This window comes from Mustelus asterias, chromosome 26, assembly GCF_964213995.1.
Source record: "Mustelus asterias chromosome 26, sMusAst1.hap1.1, whole genome shotgun sequence".
NCBI classification, from domain to species: domain Eukaryota; kingdom Metazoa; phylum Chordata; class Chondrichthyes; order Carcharhiniformes; family Triakidae; genus Mustelus; species Mustelus asterias.
Genome location: NC_135826.1, coordinates 9651438 through 9669915, shown reverse-complemented (window position 1 = coordinate 9669915; position 18478 = coordinate 9651438). Strand labels below are relative to the sequence as shown.

Here is an 18478-nt window from a genome sequence, read left to right as displayed (position 1 = left end):
TGTGGACCTCTATCAGGTCTCCCCTCAGCCTCCACCTTTCCGGTGATAAGAAGTCAGAACTTAAAAACCCACCCACTTATTTTCCGGGATTATCTAGCCAATTTTTCACACTGCAGGCTGTAAAGTAAACCAAAGCCAATTGAGGTTGGAAATGTAATCAAATTGGCACCAAAATAATCTCGTAATTTGCTCTTGTTCCTCTACAACCATTACCTTGTTCCATGACAACTTTGTCTTGAAATTTCTCCTGTCAATCCCAGACCTCCCTTTTGTTCTTTCTGCCTCCTTATCAACTGCGCAAACCCATCACATTTCTACTTTCCCTCAGAGCTGAAGAAGAGTCATGCTTGCCTCGAAGACATTAGCAGGGTCCTGCTAAGTATTTCCAGCATTTTCTGCGCTTATTCCAAAATAATTTCACTGATCGACATTGAGTTTACCTTTCATTTATTCTCAGTGCAGATCCAGGAGAGTTATTGTAAAAATATACAAGGTCGGACAATAGTTTCAGAGCTGTCAAGTACTCCGCTGTCCAGACACAGTGGATGGAATTTTACCGCATCAGCCATCATGGAATCACGGGCGAGGGGCAGACAACGGGAAGGTCCATTGACCTCGGACGGGATTTTACGGTTCCGGGACGAGCAAGGCCGTAAAATCCTGCCCAGTGAGTGTCTCAGTTCACTCATGACTGGTGAATGGAGGACCCCAGAATGCTGAGATGGCAGGGTTGGTTGTGGGGAGGGGGGGGAGAAGGGGTGAAGAAGACAAGCTCATAATTTGCATCTAAAAAAGCTTCATTACTCCTCTTGAAACTGAATCTAAATTTAAAGCACTCTATTCTGTTTTTAAGTTCATTTATTTATTAGTCACAAAAAGGCTGACATTAACACTGTAATGAAGTTAAAAATCACCTAGTCGTCACACTCCAGCACCTGTTCGGGTACACTGAGGGAAAGTTTAGCACGGCCAATGCACCTAACCAGCACATCTTTGGGACCGTGGGAGGAAACCGGAGCACCCGGAGGAAACCCACACAGACACAGGGAGAACGTGCAGACTCTGCACAGACAGTGACCCAAGCCAGGAATCGAACCCAGATCCCTGGCGCTGTGAGGCAGCAGTGCTAACCACGGTGCCACCATACATATTCTACACAGGATGTTAGAATGAGTGGTGATGGTCACTGGCTACGTGCAGTCTTTTGAACAATTAACTAAGGCTGAATAACTATTTGCAATTGAAGTTATTGGAAAGTAATTTAGTACCTTTTAATTCCAAGCTTGGATTAGAAACAAGGCTCCAAGCATATAAATTATCTGAAGTCCATGGATAGTATTTTGTGGAACTATGAGTTAAGGAAGCTTAATTTAAAAAAAGTTGAGAGTTTTGAAAAATTAAAGTGGCACAGTGGTTAGCACTGCTGCTTCACAGCTCCAGGGTCCCGGGTTTGATTCCCGGCTCGGGTCACTGTCTGTGTGGAGTTTGCACATTCTCCTCGTGTCTGCGTGGGTTTCCTCCGGGTGCTCCGGTTTCCTCCCACAGTCCAAAGATGTGCGGGCTAGGTTGATTGGCCAGGTTAAAAATTGCCCCTTAGAGTCCCAAGATGCGTAGGTTAGAGGGATTAGCGGGTAAAATATGTGGGGGTAGGGCCTGGGTGGGATTGTGGTCGGTGCAGACTCGATGGGCCGAATGGCCTCCTTCTGCACTGTAGGGATTCTATGATTCTATGAAAGTGAGGGAATGGCTTTAATACACATTTGACAAATCAAATCCGTCAATCATTCACCATTCACCACTGGGTGTGGCAGAAATGCAGAGCTTAGAGCTGATCCATTGTTTGTGAGATCGCTTAACTCTGTCTGCTGCTTAAGTCCTGTGTTGTAATGTCACCAGGATGATATCTCATTTTTAGTTATGCCTGGTACTGCTCCCAGCATGCCTTTCTGCACTGTTCATTGAACCAGGGTTGATTCCACCAGTTTGGTGGTAATGGTAGAGTGGGTGATATGCCGGGCCATGAGGTTACAGATTGTGATTGAATACAATTCTGCTGCTGCTGACAACCTACAGCACCTCGTGGATGCCCTGTTTTGAGCTGCTAGATCAGTTCAAAATCTATCCCGTTTAGCATGATGGTAGTGCTACACAATATGGTGGAGGTAGTACCCAACTTTGTCTCCACAAGGCCTAAAGTGATCATGTGGGAGAGGAAACCGAGCTCAGCAGGGGGTTAGCCAGGGGACCAGGAAAATTGACACCTTTGTGACACCATCAGCAGTAGCACTCTCACTGTAGACTGCCTATCTCTGCATATACATGAAATAGACAGTGCAGACAAAGATGGATGTTTCACTATATCTATCAAAAGGACACAGCTGAATGTCCTTGCTAACAGCACCGAAACTGTAATAAAGACATGATTAAATGACCATTGTCTGAACGGACATTCCATCCGTCTACCACTAAAGATTATGACATTACCGATGCGACGCAATTAATCAGCTATTGTCTTGGGCCTACCTCTTTGTATCATATGTAAATCAGTGTGAGTGACTAGAAACAATTATTTTACTAGAAGTTATAAGAAATGTGCTATACAATTGAGCAGAGCCGACTGAAGAAGCCTTAGGAATTCTTCAGTTCTCTTCTCCTTATTGATAAGAAGGCAATAAAGGGTCCATCACTTGCAAATGCTGTGTCCGAATATCTTTCGAGTACTGACAATCACTTTTGCCAATACTGTCATGGACAGATGCATCTGCAAAAGATAGGTTGGGGAGGACAAGGTCAAGTAAGTTTTTCTGCCTTTTTTGCTCCCTCACCACCTGCCACAGACCCAGTCCAGTAGCTTTAGGACTCAGCTATCTTAGTTAACAGTGAGTCACTCGTGGTGATGGACATTGAAGTCCCCCACTCAGAGTACATTCTGTGCCCTTGCCACTCTCAGTGTTTCCTTCACATGGGGCTAGATTCTCCAACCTCACCCACAGCTGGGATTCTCCAGTCTCGCCGCAGTGAATGGCTGAGCGACAGATTCTCCATTCTCGCTGGCAGCAGCGGCGGGGTGTGAACTGCCGGAGAATTCCAGCTGTGGTGTTCAACATGGAGGAGTATTGATTCACCAACTGAGGTGCTAAATGGTGACCAGTGGGAGGCTTCTTTATCATGTTTGACCTGATGCCAAAATGCTTCATGGAGTCAGGAATCAGTGTTGAGTGCTCCCAGCACAACTCCCTCCTGACTGCATACCACTGTGACACACCTCTGGTCTGCCTGCCGGCCCATCGCCTATGCCACCACCTCCCCCTGGGTTTTATCAGGTGAAACTCAATCAGAAACATTGGACAGGGTTTTACTAGCCCTTTGGCAATGTGCCAGAGTATGTGCTGCACCTTCCTGCTGCCATGATATTTTGCTATCAGCAGAAAAGTTGGCAGATGTGCCCCATAAAGACCCCCTGCTTGGAATCCAAAGGATTTACCTACATTTTGCTCATGTCAGGGGGAGGCCGATGCCACTGAAATCAGTGAACTCTGGGGAGGGGCCCCCTGACAACAATGGCTAGCACAGTGGCAATGGCACTGCCAGCGCCTCACCACCCCCACCCCACACTGTTGGGGCTAACCTACCTGACCCCCAACTTCCCTCCAACCCCATTTACACCTCTTCAGGAACCCCCGGCCAGAGAGGTGCCCTTTCCTTGCAGCTGAAACCTCAGTAATTGCCACCACTAGCAGTGGCACTGCCAAGCTGCCAGCTCGTGGGGGGGGGGGGGGGGCAAATATTCTTAACACGTTATAGAAAATGACAACTTATTTATATATTAATAGAACTATCATCAACTTCAAAGCAAAATAAATATTTACACTTTGGACACAGAGGGAACGCACGGCTCTCACTGTCAATGCTGTGTCTCTCACCTCACTTGCCCTTGCTTTATATTTGTATCAATTCAGTCATACCGGACGGAAAAAAAAATGGACAAAGATCAGTGGAATGTGGCAACCCTGGGCAATGGTAAACAAAATGCCTCGTGGGTCACATTCAGAACCCAGATGAGCCGCATGTGTCTCCCAGCTGCAGGTTACCCACCACTGTTCTGGAATGATAAGGGCAGCAGATACATGAGAACAGCACCACCTGCAAGTTCCCTCTCTAAGTCACTCACCATCCTGACTTGGAAGTATAGTCGCCGTTCCTTCACTGTCGCTGGGTCAAAATCCTGGACCTCCCTCTCTAACAACATGAAGGGTGTACCTACACCACAGGGACCACAGCGGTTCGAGAAGTTGGCTCACCACCACCTTCTCTGGGCCAATTAAGGATGAGCAACAAATGCCGGCCCAGCCAGCGACGCCCACATCCCATAAATGAATTTTAAAATGTTACCAAATGGACTGCAGTGCTTCAAGAAGGCAGCTCAGCTTCCAAAGGGTCATTAAGGAGAGGCAACAATTGATGCTTTTGCCAGTGAGGGAGCAGTGAAAGAAAGACTGTAGGAATGTACTAATCAAAAAAATGTTCCGATAAAATAGAGACTCAAGCAAGTTTGTATCAAGAAGGGCGTGCCGCAGATTGGAAGTGAAATAGTTAGCTTCTTTAGAAAGGAATTTCAACTGCTACTGATTTACCACAAATTCTTGAACTCTGCCTGAAAGGACTATGTAGCAATCTATCTGACTGGTGCAGCCCGAGACAGCTGTCATGTGTTAAAGACTATTAGTCAATAAGTAGTCCTGAAGCAACAAGATCAACCTACATTTATATAACACCTCTAAAGTAGTGAGGGGAACACCAGATGCTCCACAGGGGCATCATTAGCCAAACTTTGACCCCAGGTCACACAAGGGTTAGGTGATCAGAAGCTCGGTCAAAGAGGTAAGTTTTAAAGAGCGATTTAAAAAGGAGAGAAAGATGAAGAAAATGCAGCCAAAAAAAGGCACAGCCATCAGTGATGGAACAATAAAGATCGGGATGTACAAGGGCCGGAAGTTGAAGAAGCAGAGAGATCACTGAAGGCTGTAGAGCTGTAGGAGATTACTAAGATAGGAAAAGACAAGGCGATGGAGAGATTTACAAACAAGGATGAGAATTTAAAAACCAGGGCATTGCTAGGCTGCAAACACCAAAGTCTGGGCACTTTCCTTAAGGAAATGTGATCTTGATAAATTGACACAAAATCCCAGTTGTTCCAAAGGGATTTATCAGAGCCTCTCGAGTCTTATCAGAGTTGATATTTCCTGACAACCTCTGGCTAACATCTTAATGAGCTTTCTGGCTCTCAGCATGTCCAAATCACTTCCACTCACCGCGATTCCGTTTCTCAAGTTGTCAGCTCGTACATTATTATGTTCAAACTACCACAAATGTTGCAGCAATACAAAGTTTCTTTTAGGATAGGAATAGTTATATTATTGGAACACTGGTCATGTGCAATGTCCCAAACTGCACAATGTTAAAAAACTTTAAACAATGTGAAGCTTCAGCATGTAGATCTGGCGGTTCCAAGTTCATTCCTAAGTTTGCGCTAAGTTTGCTAAGCCCAGCTAAGATCTATGCATCAGCATTCTTGGGCCAATGAAGGCCCCATTTCTAATGGTTGTAAGCAACTGTACTCAAAGGTGTCTTTATGGATATTGAATGACTGGGGCAGTACGGTAGCACAGTGGTTAGCACTGCTGCCTCGCGGCGCTAGGAACCTAGGTTCAATTCCGGCCTCGGGTGACTGTGTGGCGTTTGCAAGTTCTGCCCACCTCTGCGTGGGTTTCCTCCGGATGCTCTGGTTTCCTCCCACAATCTAAAGATCCGTGGGTTAGGTGCATTGGCTGTGCTAAATTGCTCCTTAGTGTCAGGGGTATTAGCAAGGTAAATACGTGGAGTCACGGGGATAACCTCGGATTGTTGTCGGTGCAGGCTCGATGGGCCAAATGGCCTCCTTCTGTACTGTAGGGATTCTATGAATTGTCAGAGCTCACTGGCTTTCTCACAAGGGAACTAGTCACTAGGATAAGGTAATGTATGAAAACATGTATGAAATCTTATCCAGTCAGTACCATCAGAAAATAAATGGGTGAAAATTGGAAAAGAAAAACATAAATGTATTTGAACACATCACAGCAGGATAAATCACATTTAGCATTTCAACAGTGCAGCTTGGAAATGTAACAAATTACCATCATCATTGAGGTACTCTCCTTCCGGTTCTACTATTGTAGGAATCTTTGGATTTGATTTCCTTTCCTTAACTGTGAAGAAAGATTTAAAATGTAGGAGTCAAGAAAGATAAAGACATGAGGGGTAATCTGCAAATATAAGTATATATATATATAGCTGCTTGGATAGGATTCCTTCATTAGACTGATTAAAGGAAAATAGGATAACCCTATCTGAAAAGTCTTTAAAATCAAATTGAAGCATTTTACTTTCTTTGTTATTCTATAATACAGTTTTAATAATACATTAATTACTGTAAATACATTTTTTAAAGCCTGATTTTGATGATCTTCTTATATCATCCGACGCTTTGCTCAATTTTATAATCAGTTCAAAGGCTGTTAAACACTCTGGAATCTCCGTCCTCGCCTGCAGCTGGGATTCTCCAGTCCCGCTGCAGTGGATGGAGATTTGGCTGAGCGCCAAGTTCTCCGTTCTTGCTGGCAGCAACTGCTGGGTGTGAACAGCCAGAGAATCCCAGCCTTTACTATTTGTTGGCATTGTAGCCCTCTTATTCTTCATCTGCTGCTGTTGTCTCCATGCCTCCCATCATTTTGTTGGTTTGTCCTGCTACCTTCTCTGCTCTTTTTGATCATTCCTCTAATTTGATTTGATTTATTATTGTCACATACAGTGAAAAGTATTGTTTTTTGCGCGCTATACAGACAAAGCATACCGTTCATAGAGGAGAAAAGGAGAGAGTGCAGAACGTAGTGTTACAGTCATAGCTCGGGTGTAGAGAAAGATCAACTTAGTGCAAGGTAGGTCCATTCAAAAGTCTGACGGCAGCAGGGAAGAAGCTGTTCTTGAGTCGGTTGGTACGTGACCTCAGACTTTTGTATCTTTTCCCGATGAAAGAAGGTGGAAGAGAGAATGTCCAGGGCACGTGGGGTCCTTAATTATGCTGGCTGCTTTGCCGAGGCAGCGGGAAGTGTAGACAGAGTCAATGGATGGGAGGCTGCTTTGTGTGATGGATTGGGCTACATTCACGACATTTTGTAGTTTCTTGCGATCTTGGGCAGAGCAGGAGCCATACCAAGCTGTATGTTTTCTATGGTGCATCTGTAAAAGTTGATGAGAGTCATAGCTGACATGCTAAATTTCCTTAGTCTTCTGAGAAAGTAGAGGCGTTGGTGGGCTTTCTTAACTATAGTGTCGGCATGGAGGGACCAGGACAGGTTGTTGGTGATCTGGGCACCTAAAAACCTGAAGTTTTCGACCATTTCTACTAAGGTCACACTTTCACACTTCCTTTTCTGAGGGTAGGTAGCCACCCCGACACATGTTACTGCTTTTCATCTTTCAATTACAGATTGATGGACTGTGCGTTTCCAACACTTTCTTGCTTTTGTTTCAGCTTTCTAGACTTCACTGATATTATTGACACACACCCTGGAAGCAATGGCTTCTCCATCTGATCAAACTGATAAGGAATCCTCACCTTAATCCTACCTCACTTCAAATTTTCTTTTGAAATCATAATACTGCCTGTTTCATATTATTTACCCATTAACCTATTCCTGATCGAGGTGTACAAGCTGAAGAGGGGCATGGATAGAGTGGATAAGGAGCAGTTGTTCCCCTTAGTTGAAGGGTCAGTCATGAGGGGACAAAGTTCCAGGTGAGGGGCAGGTTTAGGGGGGATGTGAGGAAAATCCTTTTTACCCAGATGGTCTGGAATGCGCTGTCTGGGAGGGTGGTAGAGGCGGGTTGCCTCACATCCTTTAAAAAGTATCTGGGTGAGCACTTGGCACACCATAACCTTTGGGCCAAGTGCTAGTAAATGGGATTAGATGGGAAGTCAGGTTTATCAGGCGTGTCAGTGCACACTTGATAGGCCAAAGGGCCTCTTCTGCACTGTATGATTCTATGAATTACCCTTGGGCAGAAATGTTCCTCTGACTTCCCTTTACAATCATACATTAATTCTAAATTTATGTTTCCACATATGACGCTCCCCCCACAATGATCAATCGCGCTAATCCTTCCTTTCCCTGGTCTGCGAAAACACAGGCAACGGGTGGAATTTTCCCATCCCGCCTGCCATGGGAATCATAGCAGGCGGGATGGAAAATTTGGCAGACCATGCAACAGTCCGTTGACCTTGGGTGGGAATTTCTGGCCGGAAAATCCCCCCCCAACATCTTTGATTCTTTTTTTCCTCAACTTCAGGTGCCTAATAATTGGAATTTTCTTGTAAGCTGTTCTCTTCTCGAAGGCAACAGTGACCCTGACGTTAGCAGAAAGCCACTGCACGGTTATCAGATTACCTGGTGGGGGTGTGGTCCGAGCTGGTGTTTTGATGGGTGCCTGTTGTTGCTTCTGGTGGATCAGTTCTCCACTCTCAACATCTTCCTTCACATAACCTGAACGAAAAACAAGCATCATGGATAGTAACACAAAGTGACTTTGTTTTTTAATGCTGGATCAATACAATAGAGTTATCAGGCATCTATCACCTCTCTGAGTCAAATATCTCTCAAAGTCGGAATTTTAGAATAATCCTGGGGGAGGTGGTTCATTTTCCCAGTAGAAAACTGGCAGGATTGCGATTGGATCAGCCATCAGTTTTACATAAAATAAATTGCATGTAAAACCAAGCAGTGGTTTAATAAAGGCAGCCAATCAGATCACACCAATTTCCCATCAAATTGGTTTAGGTTAAAGTTAGTCCTTTGCCTTTTCAGTTTGAAAATAGATTGTGGGGTAGCACGGTGGCACAGTGGTTAACCCTGCTGCTTCACAGCGAAAGGGACCCCAGTGGGTTCGATTCCCGGCTTGGGTCACTGTCTGTGCAGAGTCTGCATGTTCTCCCCGTGTCTGTGTGTGTTTCCTCCAGGTGCTCTGGTTTCCTCCCACAGTCTGAAAGACGTGCTGGTTGGGTGCACTGGCCATGCTAAATTCTCCCTCAGTGTACCCGAACAGGCACTGGAGTGTGGCGACTAGGGGATTTTCACAGTAACTTCATTGCAGTGTTAATATAAGCCTACTTGTGACACTAATAAATAAATAGAGAGGGGATATAAAAGCTAGTAGAATAGCATATAGGTATGTAAGACAAATGAATTCATGGCCTTTGAACCAAACTGTGACTTTTGGCCTAGCTATGTACAGTTAAATTTCTGACAAGCAAATGTAAGAAAGAATCTGAATTTATATAGCATCCTGAACACATCCAAATGTGTTTCACGTTGATTACATAATTATGTGAAGTGCAGCCACCATTATACGGTCAAATATGGCAGTAGATTTACACACAGCAAGTCACTTAAACAGTAACCAAGATTAATAACCAGTTTATCTATTCTTAAAAGTTGTTGACCAAGGGACGAATGTTCACAGGACACCAAGAAAACTCACTTCTCTTTTTCAAATACACCCAGCTGAACAGGAAAACAAGACCTAGGCCCAACAGTCTAATATTCCCAGCTCTGTAGTTTCTAATGGTCATCTGGCTACTCAGAAAAGTGGTAACACTGACATTCCCGCAGTGCTACCTCAGGTTGTCAGCATAGGTCAAGTGCTGTGGGCCATGTATTATAACGCCTAGACAGGTTTTACTAACAGAACCAAATGAGTCAACTCAACCGTTCCTCTGTGTTTTTACAGCAACTGAACAATACACACTTACTTTCATGTCACCAAGCTTGAATCATAGAATCTCTACAGTGCAGAAGGAGGCCACTCAGCCCATTGGGTCCCTGCCAACCCTGTGACAGAGCATGCCACCCAGGCCCACGTGCTCACCCTACCAATCCCCTAACCTACGCATCCTGGGACACTAAAGGGCAATCTAGCATGCTCAATCCACCTAACCTGCAAATCTTTGGACTGTGGGAGGAAACCGGAGTACACGGAGGAAACCCACGCAGACACGGGGAGAATGTGCAAACTCCACACAGACAGTGACCCAGGGCTGGAATTGAACCCGGGTCCCTGGTGCTGGGAGGCAACAGCGCTAACCAATGTGCTACCGTGCTGCCCATTGGTGTAGCTTCAAAATGGATTGAAATAAACTAACTTGCAAACAACACAAATAATCATAAGGATATACAATTGTTAAATGTCTTGTTTATACTGTCATATTAGCATCTACAGGTATGCCCCTAACCATCAGATGATCAGTCCATTTACAAGAATGAATAGAATTAGTGTAACCAAGAGATTACCCATGGCAAAACTTTAACTTGTGGGGGAGTCCATTACCGCTATTTTCCGACCTTGTTCAGGCGAGGCTCGTAAATTCCCGCCCGAGGCCAGCGGAGAATTCTGTTCTGCAAGCCTCGCCTGCCTCGATTCCGGTGTGGGTGAGGCGGTAAAATTCCGGCCTATATTTTCAGTGAATGAAAGAGGACTGCCTTGCACAGAACAAGTCTCCCAGACTTCCCTTCCCTGGTAACTCATTGCTAAAATCCCATACATTCAGTGAAATTATCCGTTGAATGCGAAATGACCAATAAATTACAAAAAGAAATGAAAGAATGAACATACTCAGGTTGTCTTCATAGTCCATGCATCTTTCTAAAGGCTTCAAAACGCCATTGGTGCATTTAACGAAATAGTCAATTACCTCCTGCTGACTGCAACACAAGACCTGGAAAATACCAGAGATTTATTTTCACAACTTTCATCTGATTTATTTAATAGTGGAAGTGGAGGATTGGCATATAAGAATTCTTTTACCCCCCACACTGCACCTGAACTGTTAGTGTGGGAGGACTTTGTTTTACAAAGGCATTGCAGTTACAGCTTAAGCTAAATCAGGAAGTTCATAAGACATAGGAGCAGAATTAGGCCATTCGGCCCATTGGGTCTGCTCTGCCATTCGATCATGACTGATATGCTCCTCATCCCCATTTTCCTGCCTTCTCCCCTTAACCTTTCAACCCATTACCAATTAAAAATCTGTCTAGCTCCTCCTTAAATTTACCCACTCTCCCAGCATCCACCGCACTTTGGGGTAGCGAATTTCACAGATTCACAACCCTTTGGGAGAAGTAGTTTCTCCTCAGCTCTGTTTTAAATTTGCTCCCCCTTATCCTAAGACTATGACCTCTCGTCCCATGCTGACGCCAGAGATGAACACAGAGAACATCTGTCTGGAGAAGTGAGTTCCATTTTATTTTACTCGGGTATCAATACCAATTTGCCACCACACAATTTTAAAGGGCAATGCTAAAGTCATTTCGTACCAACATTAAATCTGGTGGGGGGAGGGGAGGAATGCGTGGGGTGGTTATAGTCCTACGTACCAAACTTCTCCAGCAGCTTGATGGCACTTTGGTTAGCACTGTTGCCTCACAGTGCCAGGGACCGATTCCCAGCTTGGGTCACTGTCTGCGTGGTGTTTGCAAACTTGCACATTGTCTGCGTGGGTTTCCTCCGGATGCTCCAGTTTCCTCCCACATTCCAAAGATGTACAGGTTAGGTGGATTGGCCAGGCTAAATTGCCCCTCAGTCTTCCAAGGTGTGTAGGTTCGGGGGAATTAGTGGGCAATTAGTAAATACATGGGGTTACGGGGATAGAGCCTGGGTGGGATGCTCTATTAGAGAGTCGGTGCAGACTCAATGGGTCAAATGGCCTCCTTCTACACTACAGTGGTGCTACAAATTGCATGCACTTTAGTATGATTCACCACATATAACACACATAGGCGTTAGCAGCTTTGGGCTGCATTGTAACCAAGCTCATTTTAACCACACCTGACATCCACACAGTCACATGTTCCAACACTGCTCACAGGATAGCAATGAGAGCACTGGCTGACTGCTCCTATAACTCAGGGGCTGCAAGACTAATTACAGCATTGTTAATGCTGCCCTAGCTCAGATCCAAAAATTCAACAGGAATCAAACCCTTCCTGCTCTATATGGTCCAGAACACCAATGAAAGGAATATCTACCACCTGAGCCATTCAGACTCATTTATTTTTTGATATAACAGGGTAATTACACAGCTGCATGCATTCATAATGTGGCCAAACAGGTTGCGAGTCAATCTGTAAATCCCTCCAACACGTCAACGGCTGGTGGTAAGAGCGGGAAACACTCCTGGTCAGCCATACTTGAGGTGGAATGGCGTCCCTCAAGCTAGAAGCCCCTGGAGACAGACTACTGATCTGTTCCAGGAATAACTAGCTATAGAAACAGATGAAAGTCTGCCTTCGTGCACCGTTAGATGCAGAAAGAGAATTGGAATACAGTTGCTTACTTACCCCATTGTCAACTTCAATGATGTATCCGTTGTCTGCACAGCGTATTCGGTAGTGCTTTACAAGTGCATTGCTGAAAATGCAAAACACAATTTCATTATAACATAATCTAAAATTCTCACATCTTGTACTCTCAACATATTGTTTCCTACTCTTGGATTTACTCAGGACCTGAAAACTGTGCAACTCTTTGACTCTCCCATCCCCTCCACTTTAGACAGGTTTATAAAGCCTCAACGGCGTATCAGTTCATCAATTAGCTTATTTTATTTATTAGAGTCACAAGTAGGCTTACATTAACACTGCAATGAAGTTACTGTGAAAATCCCCCAGTCGCCACACTCCGGTGCCTGTTCGGGTACACTGAGGGAGAATTTAACATGGTCAGTGTGCATCGAACCAGCACATCCTTTTGGACTGAGAGAGGAAACTGGAGCACCCAGAGGAAACCCACGCAGACACGGGGAGAATGTGCAGACTCCGCACAGACAGTGACCCCCCAAGCCGAAAATCGAACCCAGGTCCCTGGCGCTGTGAGGCAGCTGTGCTAACCACTGTGCCACCATACAATCCCAATTGTTTTCACCTTTGAGGGACGTCCTGCACTATGAGCTTTGGCTCTTCACCAAGGTTCCTCCAAAAGACACCATTGCTTTGTGCTTCCACCTTGCCTGCCTGACACCTTTAGGATTAAAATGCTATTGTAATTTGCTGAGTTTATCTCTTACTTGGACAGATGCTTTGTGTATCTAACATTTATAACCGAACCATTGGTGTTCCAGTTTCCTCCCAAAGTCCAAAGATGTGCAGGTTAGGTGGATTGGCCATGCTAAATTGTCCCTTAGCGTCCCAAGATGTGTAGATTAGGGGGATTAATGGAGTAAATGTGTGAGGTTACGGGGATAGGGCATGCATGGGATGCTCTGCTGGAGTCTGATGGGTGCAGACTGGATGGGCTGAATAGCCTCCTTCTGCACGATAGGGATTTTATGATTCTACCCAGAGTTTGCATGTTCTCCCCGTGAGTGTGTAGGGTTCCTCCCACACTCCAAAGATATGCGGGTTAGGTTGATTGGCCATGCTAAATTGTCCCTTCGTGTCAGAGGGATTAGTCGAGTAAATATGTGGTGTTGGGGAATAGGGCCTGGGTGGGATTGTTGTCATTGCAGACTCAATGGGCCGAATGGCCTGCTTCTGCACCGTAGGGATTCTATGATTGATTAATTGTTTTTAGATGACCTGCGGAGTCCAAACAGCAATAACTGTTATAAATTCAATTTATTTCATTCTTACTTATTGAACATTTGCCTCGTTGTAATTGCGAAACTCTCGTTATCACGGCCGGGTCTCATTAACATGTTTCCATACTCCATATTCCTCTCCAACATAATCTCAGCCTCAACACGCGTAATCTTGTGGTAGCAACTGGAAGCAAGATAAAACCAGTTAAACAGAACAGTATTTAACTAAATGGCAATCTGTACATGCACAAAGCCAGAGTTACGTTAAGAAGATTTAATGCTTTCACATCAAAGTCCTTTGTCTGGTCTTTTAATGGAGGTGCTGATTCCTTCAAAATAAACAGGTAAGCCCTTTCATCGAAATATAACTTCATACAAATATACACAGGACCATAATGCGCAGTGTCATTTCAGACTCAATAGAGTCATAGAAACCTACAGTGCAGAATGAGGCCATTCAGCCCATCGGGTCTACACCAACCACAATCCCACCCAGGCTCTATCCCCATAACCCCATGCATTTACCCCAGCTAGTCCCCCTGACATTAAGGGGCAATTTAGCATGGTCAATGCACCTAACCTGCACACCTTTGGACTGTGGGAGGAAACCAGAGCACCCGAAGGAAACCCACACAGACAAGGGGAGAACGTGCAAACTCCACACAGACAGTGAACCAAGCCGGTGTTTGAACCCAGTCCCTGATGCTGTGAGACAACAGTGTTAACCACTGGACTGCCCAATATTGCCCAAACTAGTGTTATCTGGGCTTCCCCTGTAATTTGATTTTATTTATTATTGTCACATGTATTGGGATACAGTGAAAAGTGTTGTTTCTTCCGTGCTATACAGACAAAGCATACCGTTCATAGAGAAGGAAATGAGAGAGTGCAGAATCTAGTGTTCCAGTCATTGCTAGGGCGTAGAGGAAGATCAACTTAATGCAAGGTAAATCCATTCAAAAGTCTGACAGCAGCAAGGAAGACGCTGTTCTTCAGTGGGTTGGTACGTGACCTCAGACTTTTGTATATTTTTCCTGATGGAAGAAGGTGGAAGAGAGAATGTCCGGGGTACGTGGGGCCCTGATTCTGGAGTAACACTTTAATCTCTAAATCATACAAATACAGAAGGTCCCAGTTTCAATTTCTGCTTTATGCTGATTAGCTGATCAAACTAGGTTGGCAGTTGAGCTCCAGAGTTGGGTTAGAGACGATTATATTCATCCAGTGCTTCTGACTCTCATCATTTTTCTAACAAAGCAGGGGGTGAAAGGTTATCGGGGGTAGGCAGGAATGTGGGGTTGAGATGACAATTCATCTATGGGCCGGACATCTCCAGTCTGGCACACCCCTCTGCCGCCACCAGAGGGACGGAGAATTTGGTGTTCAGCCAAATCTCCGTTTACAGCAGCGGGGCTGGAGAATCTCAGCCATGATCTCACTGAATGGCAGAGCAAGCTCAATGGGCCAAATAGCCTTCTCCTGCTCCTAATTTGTACGTTTGTGTGTTCATATGAAAATTATAGATTTTAAATGAGGATAAAATTAGGCCTTAATGATGCTCTCCATACAGCAGAAGAGTTTCATAGACTCATAGAATCCCTACAGTGCAGAAGGAGGCCATTTGGCCCATCGAGCCTACACTGACAACAATCCCACCCAGGCCCTATTCCTGTAATCTCACATATTTACCCTGCTAATCCCCCTGACACTAAGGGACAATTTAGCATGGCCAATCAACCTAACCCCTGCACACCTTTGGACTGTGGGAGAAAACCAGAGCACCCGAAGGAAACCCATGCAGACACAGGGAGAACGTGCAAACCCCACGCAGATAGTGACCCGAGGCTGGAAATGAACCCGGGTTCCTGGCGCTGTGAGGCAGCAGTGCTAACCACTGTGCTCTGTGCCGCCATGAAGTTTGTCCATGAAGAATGGCTAATTTGGTGACGTATCAAGAGTGACCAGCACCTCTGGAACCATAGGACAGTAAGGAGTCAGCACAAGGAATTGAAGAAAGTAAAAATGAGAGGATGGACAAACATAATGCCAGAAGATTACACCCCTCCATTTCCTCCAATGCCCATGCGCCTCTTCACCAACCTAACCCCCATCCCACCGCCACCCCTTTGCCCCTTCCTCCCGTTCCCAAAGAACACACCTGGGCACGTTCTCTACATCATCGTAATAGTTTTCGATTGGCTCTGGGGTCTTCGAGCGTGACGGAAGAGGTGGAGGTGCTGACTTTCTGCGTTGTTTGAGTTCTTCCTCCATCACCTCCTTAAGTCTTTGAATCTGTCCAGGGAGGAGGGCCAGGTCAGGAATCTCCAGCTACAGAAAGAAAACGTGTTCAGTAGTATTCGGAGCAAAACAACTTTCTTACCTCCATTCCACTAATATATGCAAAATATTTCATTTTCCTTATTTGCATCTTGTTTAGAAATGTAATATTAACAGAACATGGAGTGCCACTTCCCTGAGGCATTGCTCACAAGTATTCCAGGAACGAGAGAAATATTTGTACTATTTAGTTTCTAATTGACCTGTCCCTTTGAGGCCACCAATCAAGCATTCCCTTCAGGAATCCAGATAATTGGAACTGCTCGTAAATTGCTGAAGTTAATTGGAGGTCAGTAAATTGCTCATTTTGTTAAAAAAGTGATATTTTGAAAACATACGCTAGGCACAGGATATATACAGAAGAGTGAGGCTGTGGGAGAGCTCCCTCTTGGGGTGGATTTCTCTGCGCACTCCATGGAGCGGCAGTGTGGCACAGTGGTTAGCCCTGCTGCCTCACAGTGCCAGGGACCCAAGTTCAATTCCCAGCTCGGGTCGCTGTCTGTGCGGCGTTTGCATGTTCTCCCCGTGTCTGCGTGGGTTTGCTCTGGTTTCCTCCCAAAGACGTGCTGATTAGGTGCATGGGCCATGCTAAATTCTCCCTCAGTGTACCTGAACAGGCGCCGGAGTGTGGCGGCTAGGGGATTTTCACAGTAACTTCATTGCAGTGTTAATGTAAGCCTACTTGTGACACTAATAAATAAACTTTAACTCTTGTATCTCTCTTGCGCAGCAGGAGGCGGCATGCCGTTGGCCAGCAGTGCGATATTCCAGTCCTGCCACTTTCAGTGCGATTTCCCATTTATTCCACCACGCATCGCCGGGAAGCCCGTGGTGGGGGTGTACAGTGGTGGGACTCGAATATCCTGCCAGCATGACAAGCCGGCCAGTTCCGGCCTTGTTCTGGTTAAACTAATCCATTCCATTTTGATTACTCTACCCACCTTGCATTCATTGCTAGCGTATCTCAAAACAGGCCACTGAAAAAGGTGGACATCAGAGGTCCTTCAGAGTCCTATCAATGACTTACACAATCCTCACTTTCAAGTGACTGCACTTAAGCATTCAAAAGGAAGTTAGATTGTTATCTGAAAAGGAAGAATGTGCAGGATTACGGGGAGAAAGCAGGGGAATGCAACTAGGGGAGTTGCTCATTCGGAGAGCTGGTGCAGACATGATGGGCCAAATGGCCACCTTCTTCGCCGTACGAATCCAGCGATTTGAGTAGTGTTTCTTCCACTACTTATCCAGGCTACAACTAAAGCTGACATTGAAGTGACAATAAGATCCAGGCTCACCTTTGCAGCAGTGTGAATGAAGCCTTTCCACTGCTCTCGACTCTCCAGACTATCTGCCTGAGGACGAGAAAGATACAATTAGAAGGAGCTGCAGGAAGTGAGGGCTGTCCTTGTATCTAGAAAAGGTCATGGAGAGCTATCTCAGTTTTGACAGGAGTTAAGACCCTTTATGACAACTAGAGGCTTTGTAGCTTTAGTAGGATTTCACAGCAACTAAAATTCAGAGACTGCTTCATACAGCGTGTTACTTTTATCCCCTCTAGTGAGAGAAAGGTATCACAGTCTATGAGCAGAACATTCTGCTCCCACCAGCAGCAGGAACCATTGCGGGCAGGAGAGCAACATTTAGCCAGAGGCCCAACATCAGTTTCCCAAAGTCAGCAAATTAGTCCGATATCTTAAGACAAAGGCAAAATACCACGGATGCTGGAATCTGAAACAAAAACAGAAAATGCTGGAAAATCCCAGCAGGTCTGACAGCATCGGTGGAGAGAGAATAGAGCTAATGTTTCGGTTGGCTCTATTCTCTCTCCACAATGCTGCCAGACCTGCTGGGAGGCACGGTGGCACAATGGTTAACACTGCTGCCTCACAGTACCAGGGACCCGGGTTCGATTCCCAGCTTGTGTGGAGTTTGCATGTTCTCCCCATGTCTGCGTGGGTTTCCTCCGGGTGCTCCGGTTTCCCCCCATGTGTGGTTTACGTTGACTGGCCATGCTAAAGTGCTCCTTAGTGTCAGGGGGATTAGTAGGGTAAATATGTGGGATCATGGGATAGGGCCTGGGTAGGATTGTTGTCAGTGCAGACTTGATGGACTGAATGGCCTCCTTCTGCACTGTCGGAATTATATTCCACCTGCTGAGATTTTCCAGCATTTTCTGTTTTTGTTTGAAATCTTGCTCTTCTGATTTTCATGGTAGTAAAAGGCAGCTCCAATGTCTCACTGATCTACATCGGGATTTCCATCTGCATCTTATGATTGCCCATTAAAAGCTTAACACACTGAAGACTTGCCCAGCCTCTCCAAATCTGCAGGTCAGTAGATGCTGCCTTCATCTTCCTTTCACATCGTTGCTGAGAGATATCAGCTACCTGTTCCCACAAACACTGCGTTAAGGCTGGGCACAGGGGAGGGGTGAGACTGAGCCAGGACTGGGAGAGGATGCAGGGGAGTTAA

General features: G+C 45.5%; 1 protein-coding gene across 1 annotated transcript in view; it reads right to left on the bottom strand.

Moving 5' to 3' along the window:
* Positions 1 to 18478, bottom strand: part of stap2b (signal transducing adaptor family member 2b) — a 60813-nt gene that overhangs the window by 16726 nt on the left and 25609 nt on the right. The window contains exons 4-10 of the mRNA XM_078198143.1: positions 17302 to 17358; positions 15828 to 15997; positions 13722 to 13853; positions 12432 to 12501; positions 10708 to 10810; positions 8487 to 8582; positions 6177 to 6248 (exon numbers count right to left, since the gene is read on the bottom strand). Of these exons, the coding sequence (XP_078054269.1) occupies positions 6177 to 6248; positions 8487 to 8582; positions 10708 to 10810; positions 12432 to 12501; positions 13722 to 13853; positions 15828 to 15997; positions 17302 to 17358 (700 nt within the window). The remainder of the gene's footprint in view (positions 1 to 6176; positions 6249 to 8486; positions 8583 to 10707; positions 10811 to 12431; positions 12502 to 13721; positions 13854 to 15827; positions 15998 to 17301; positions 17359 to 18478) is intronic.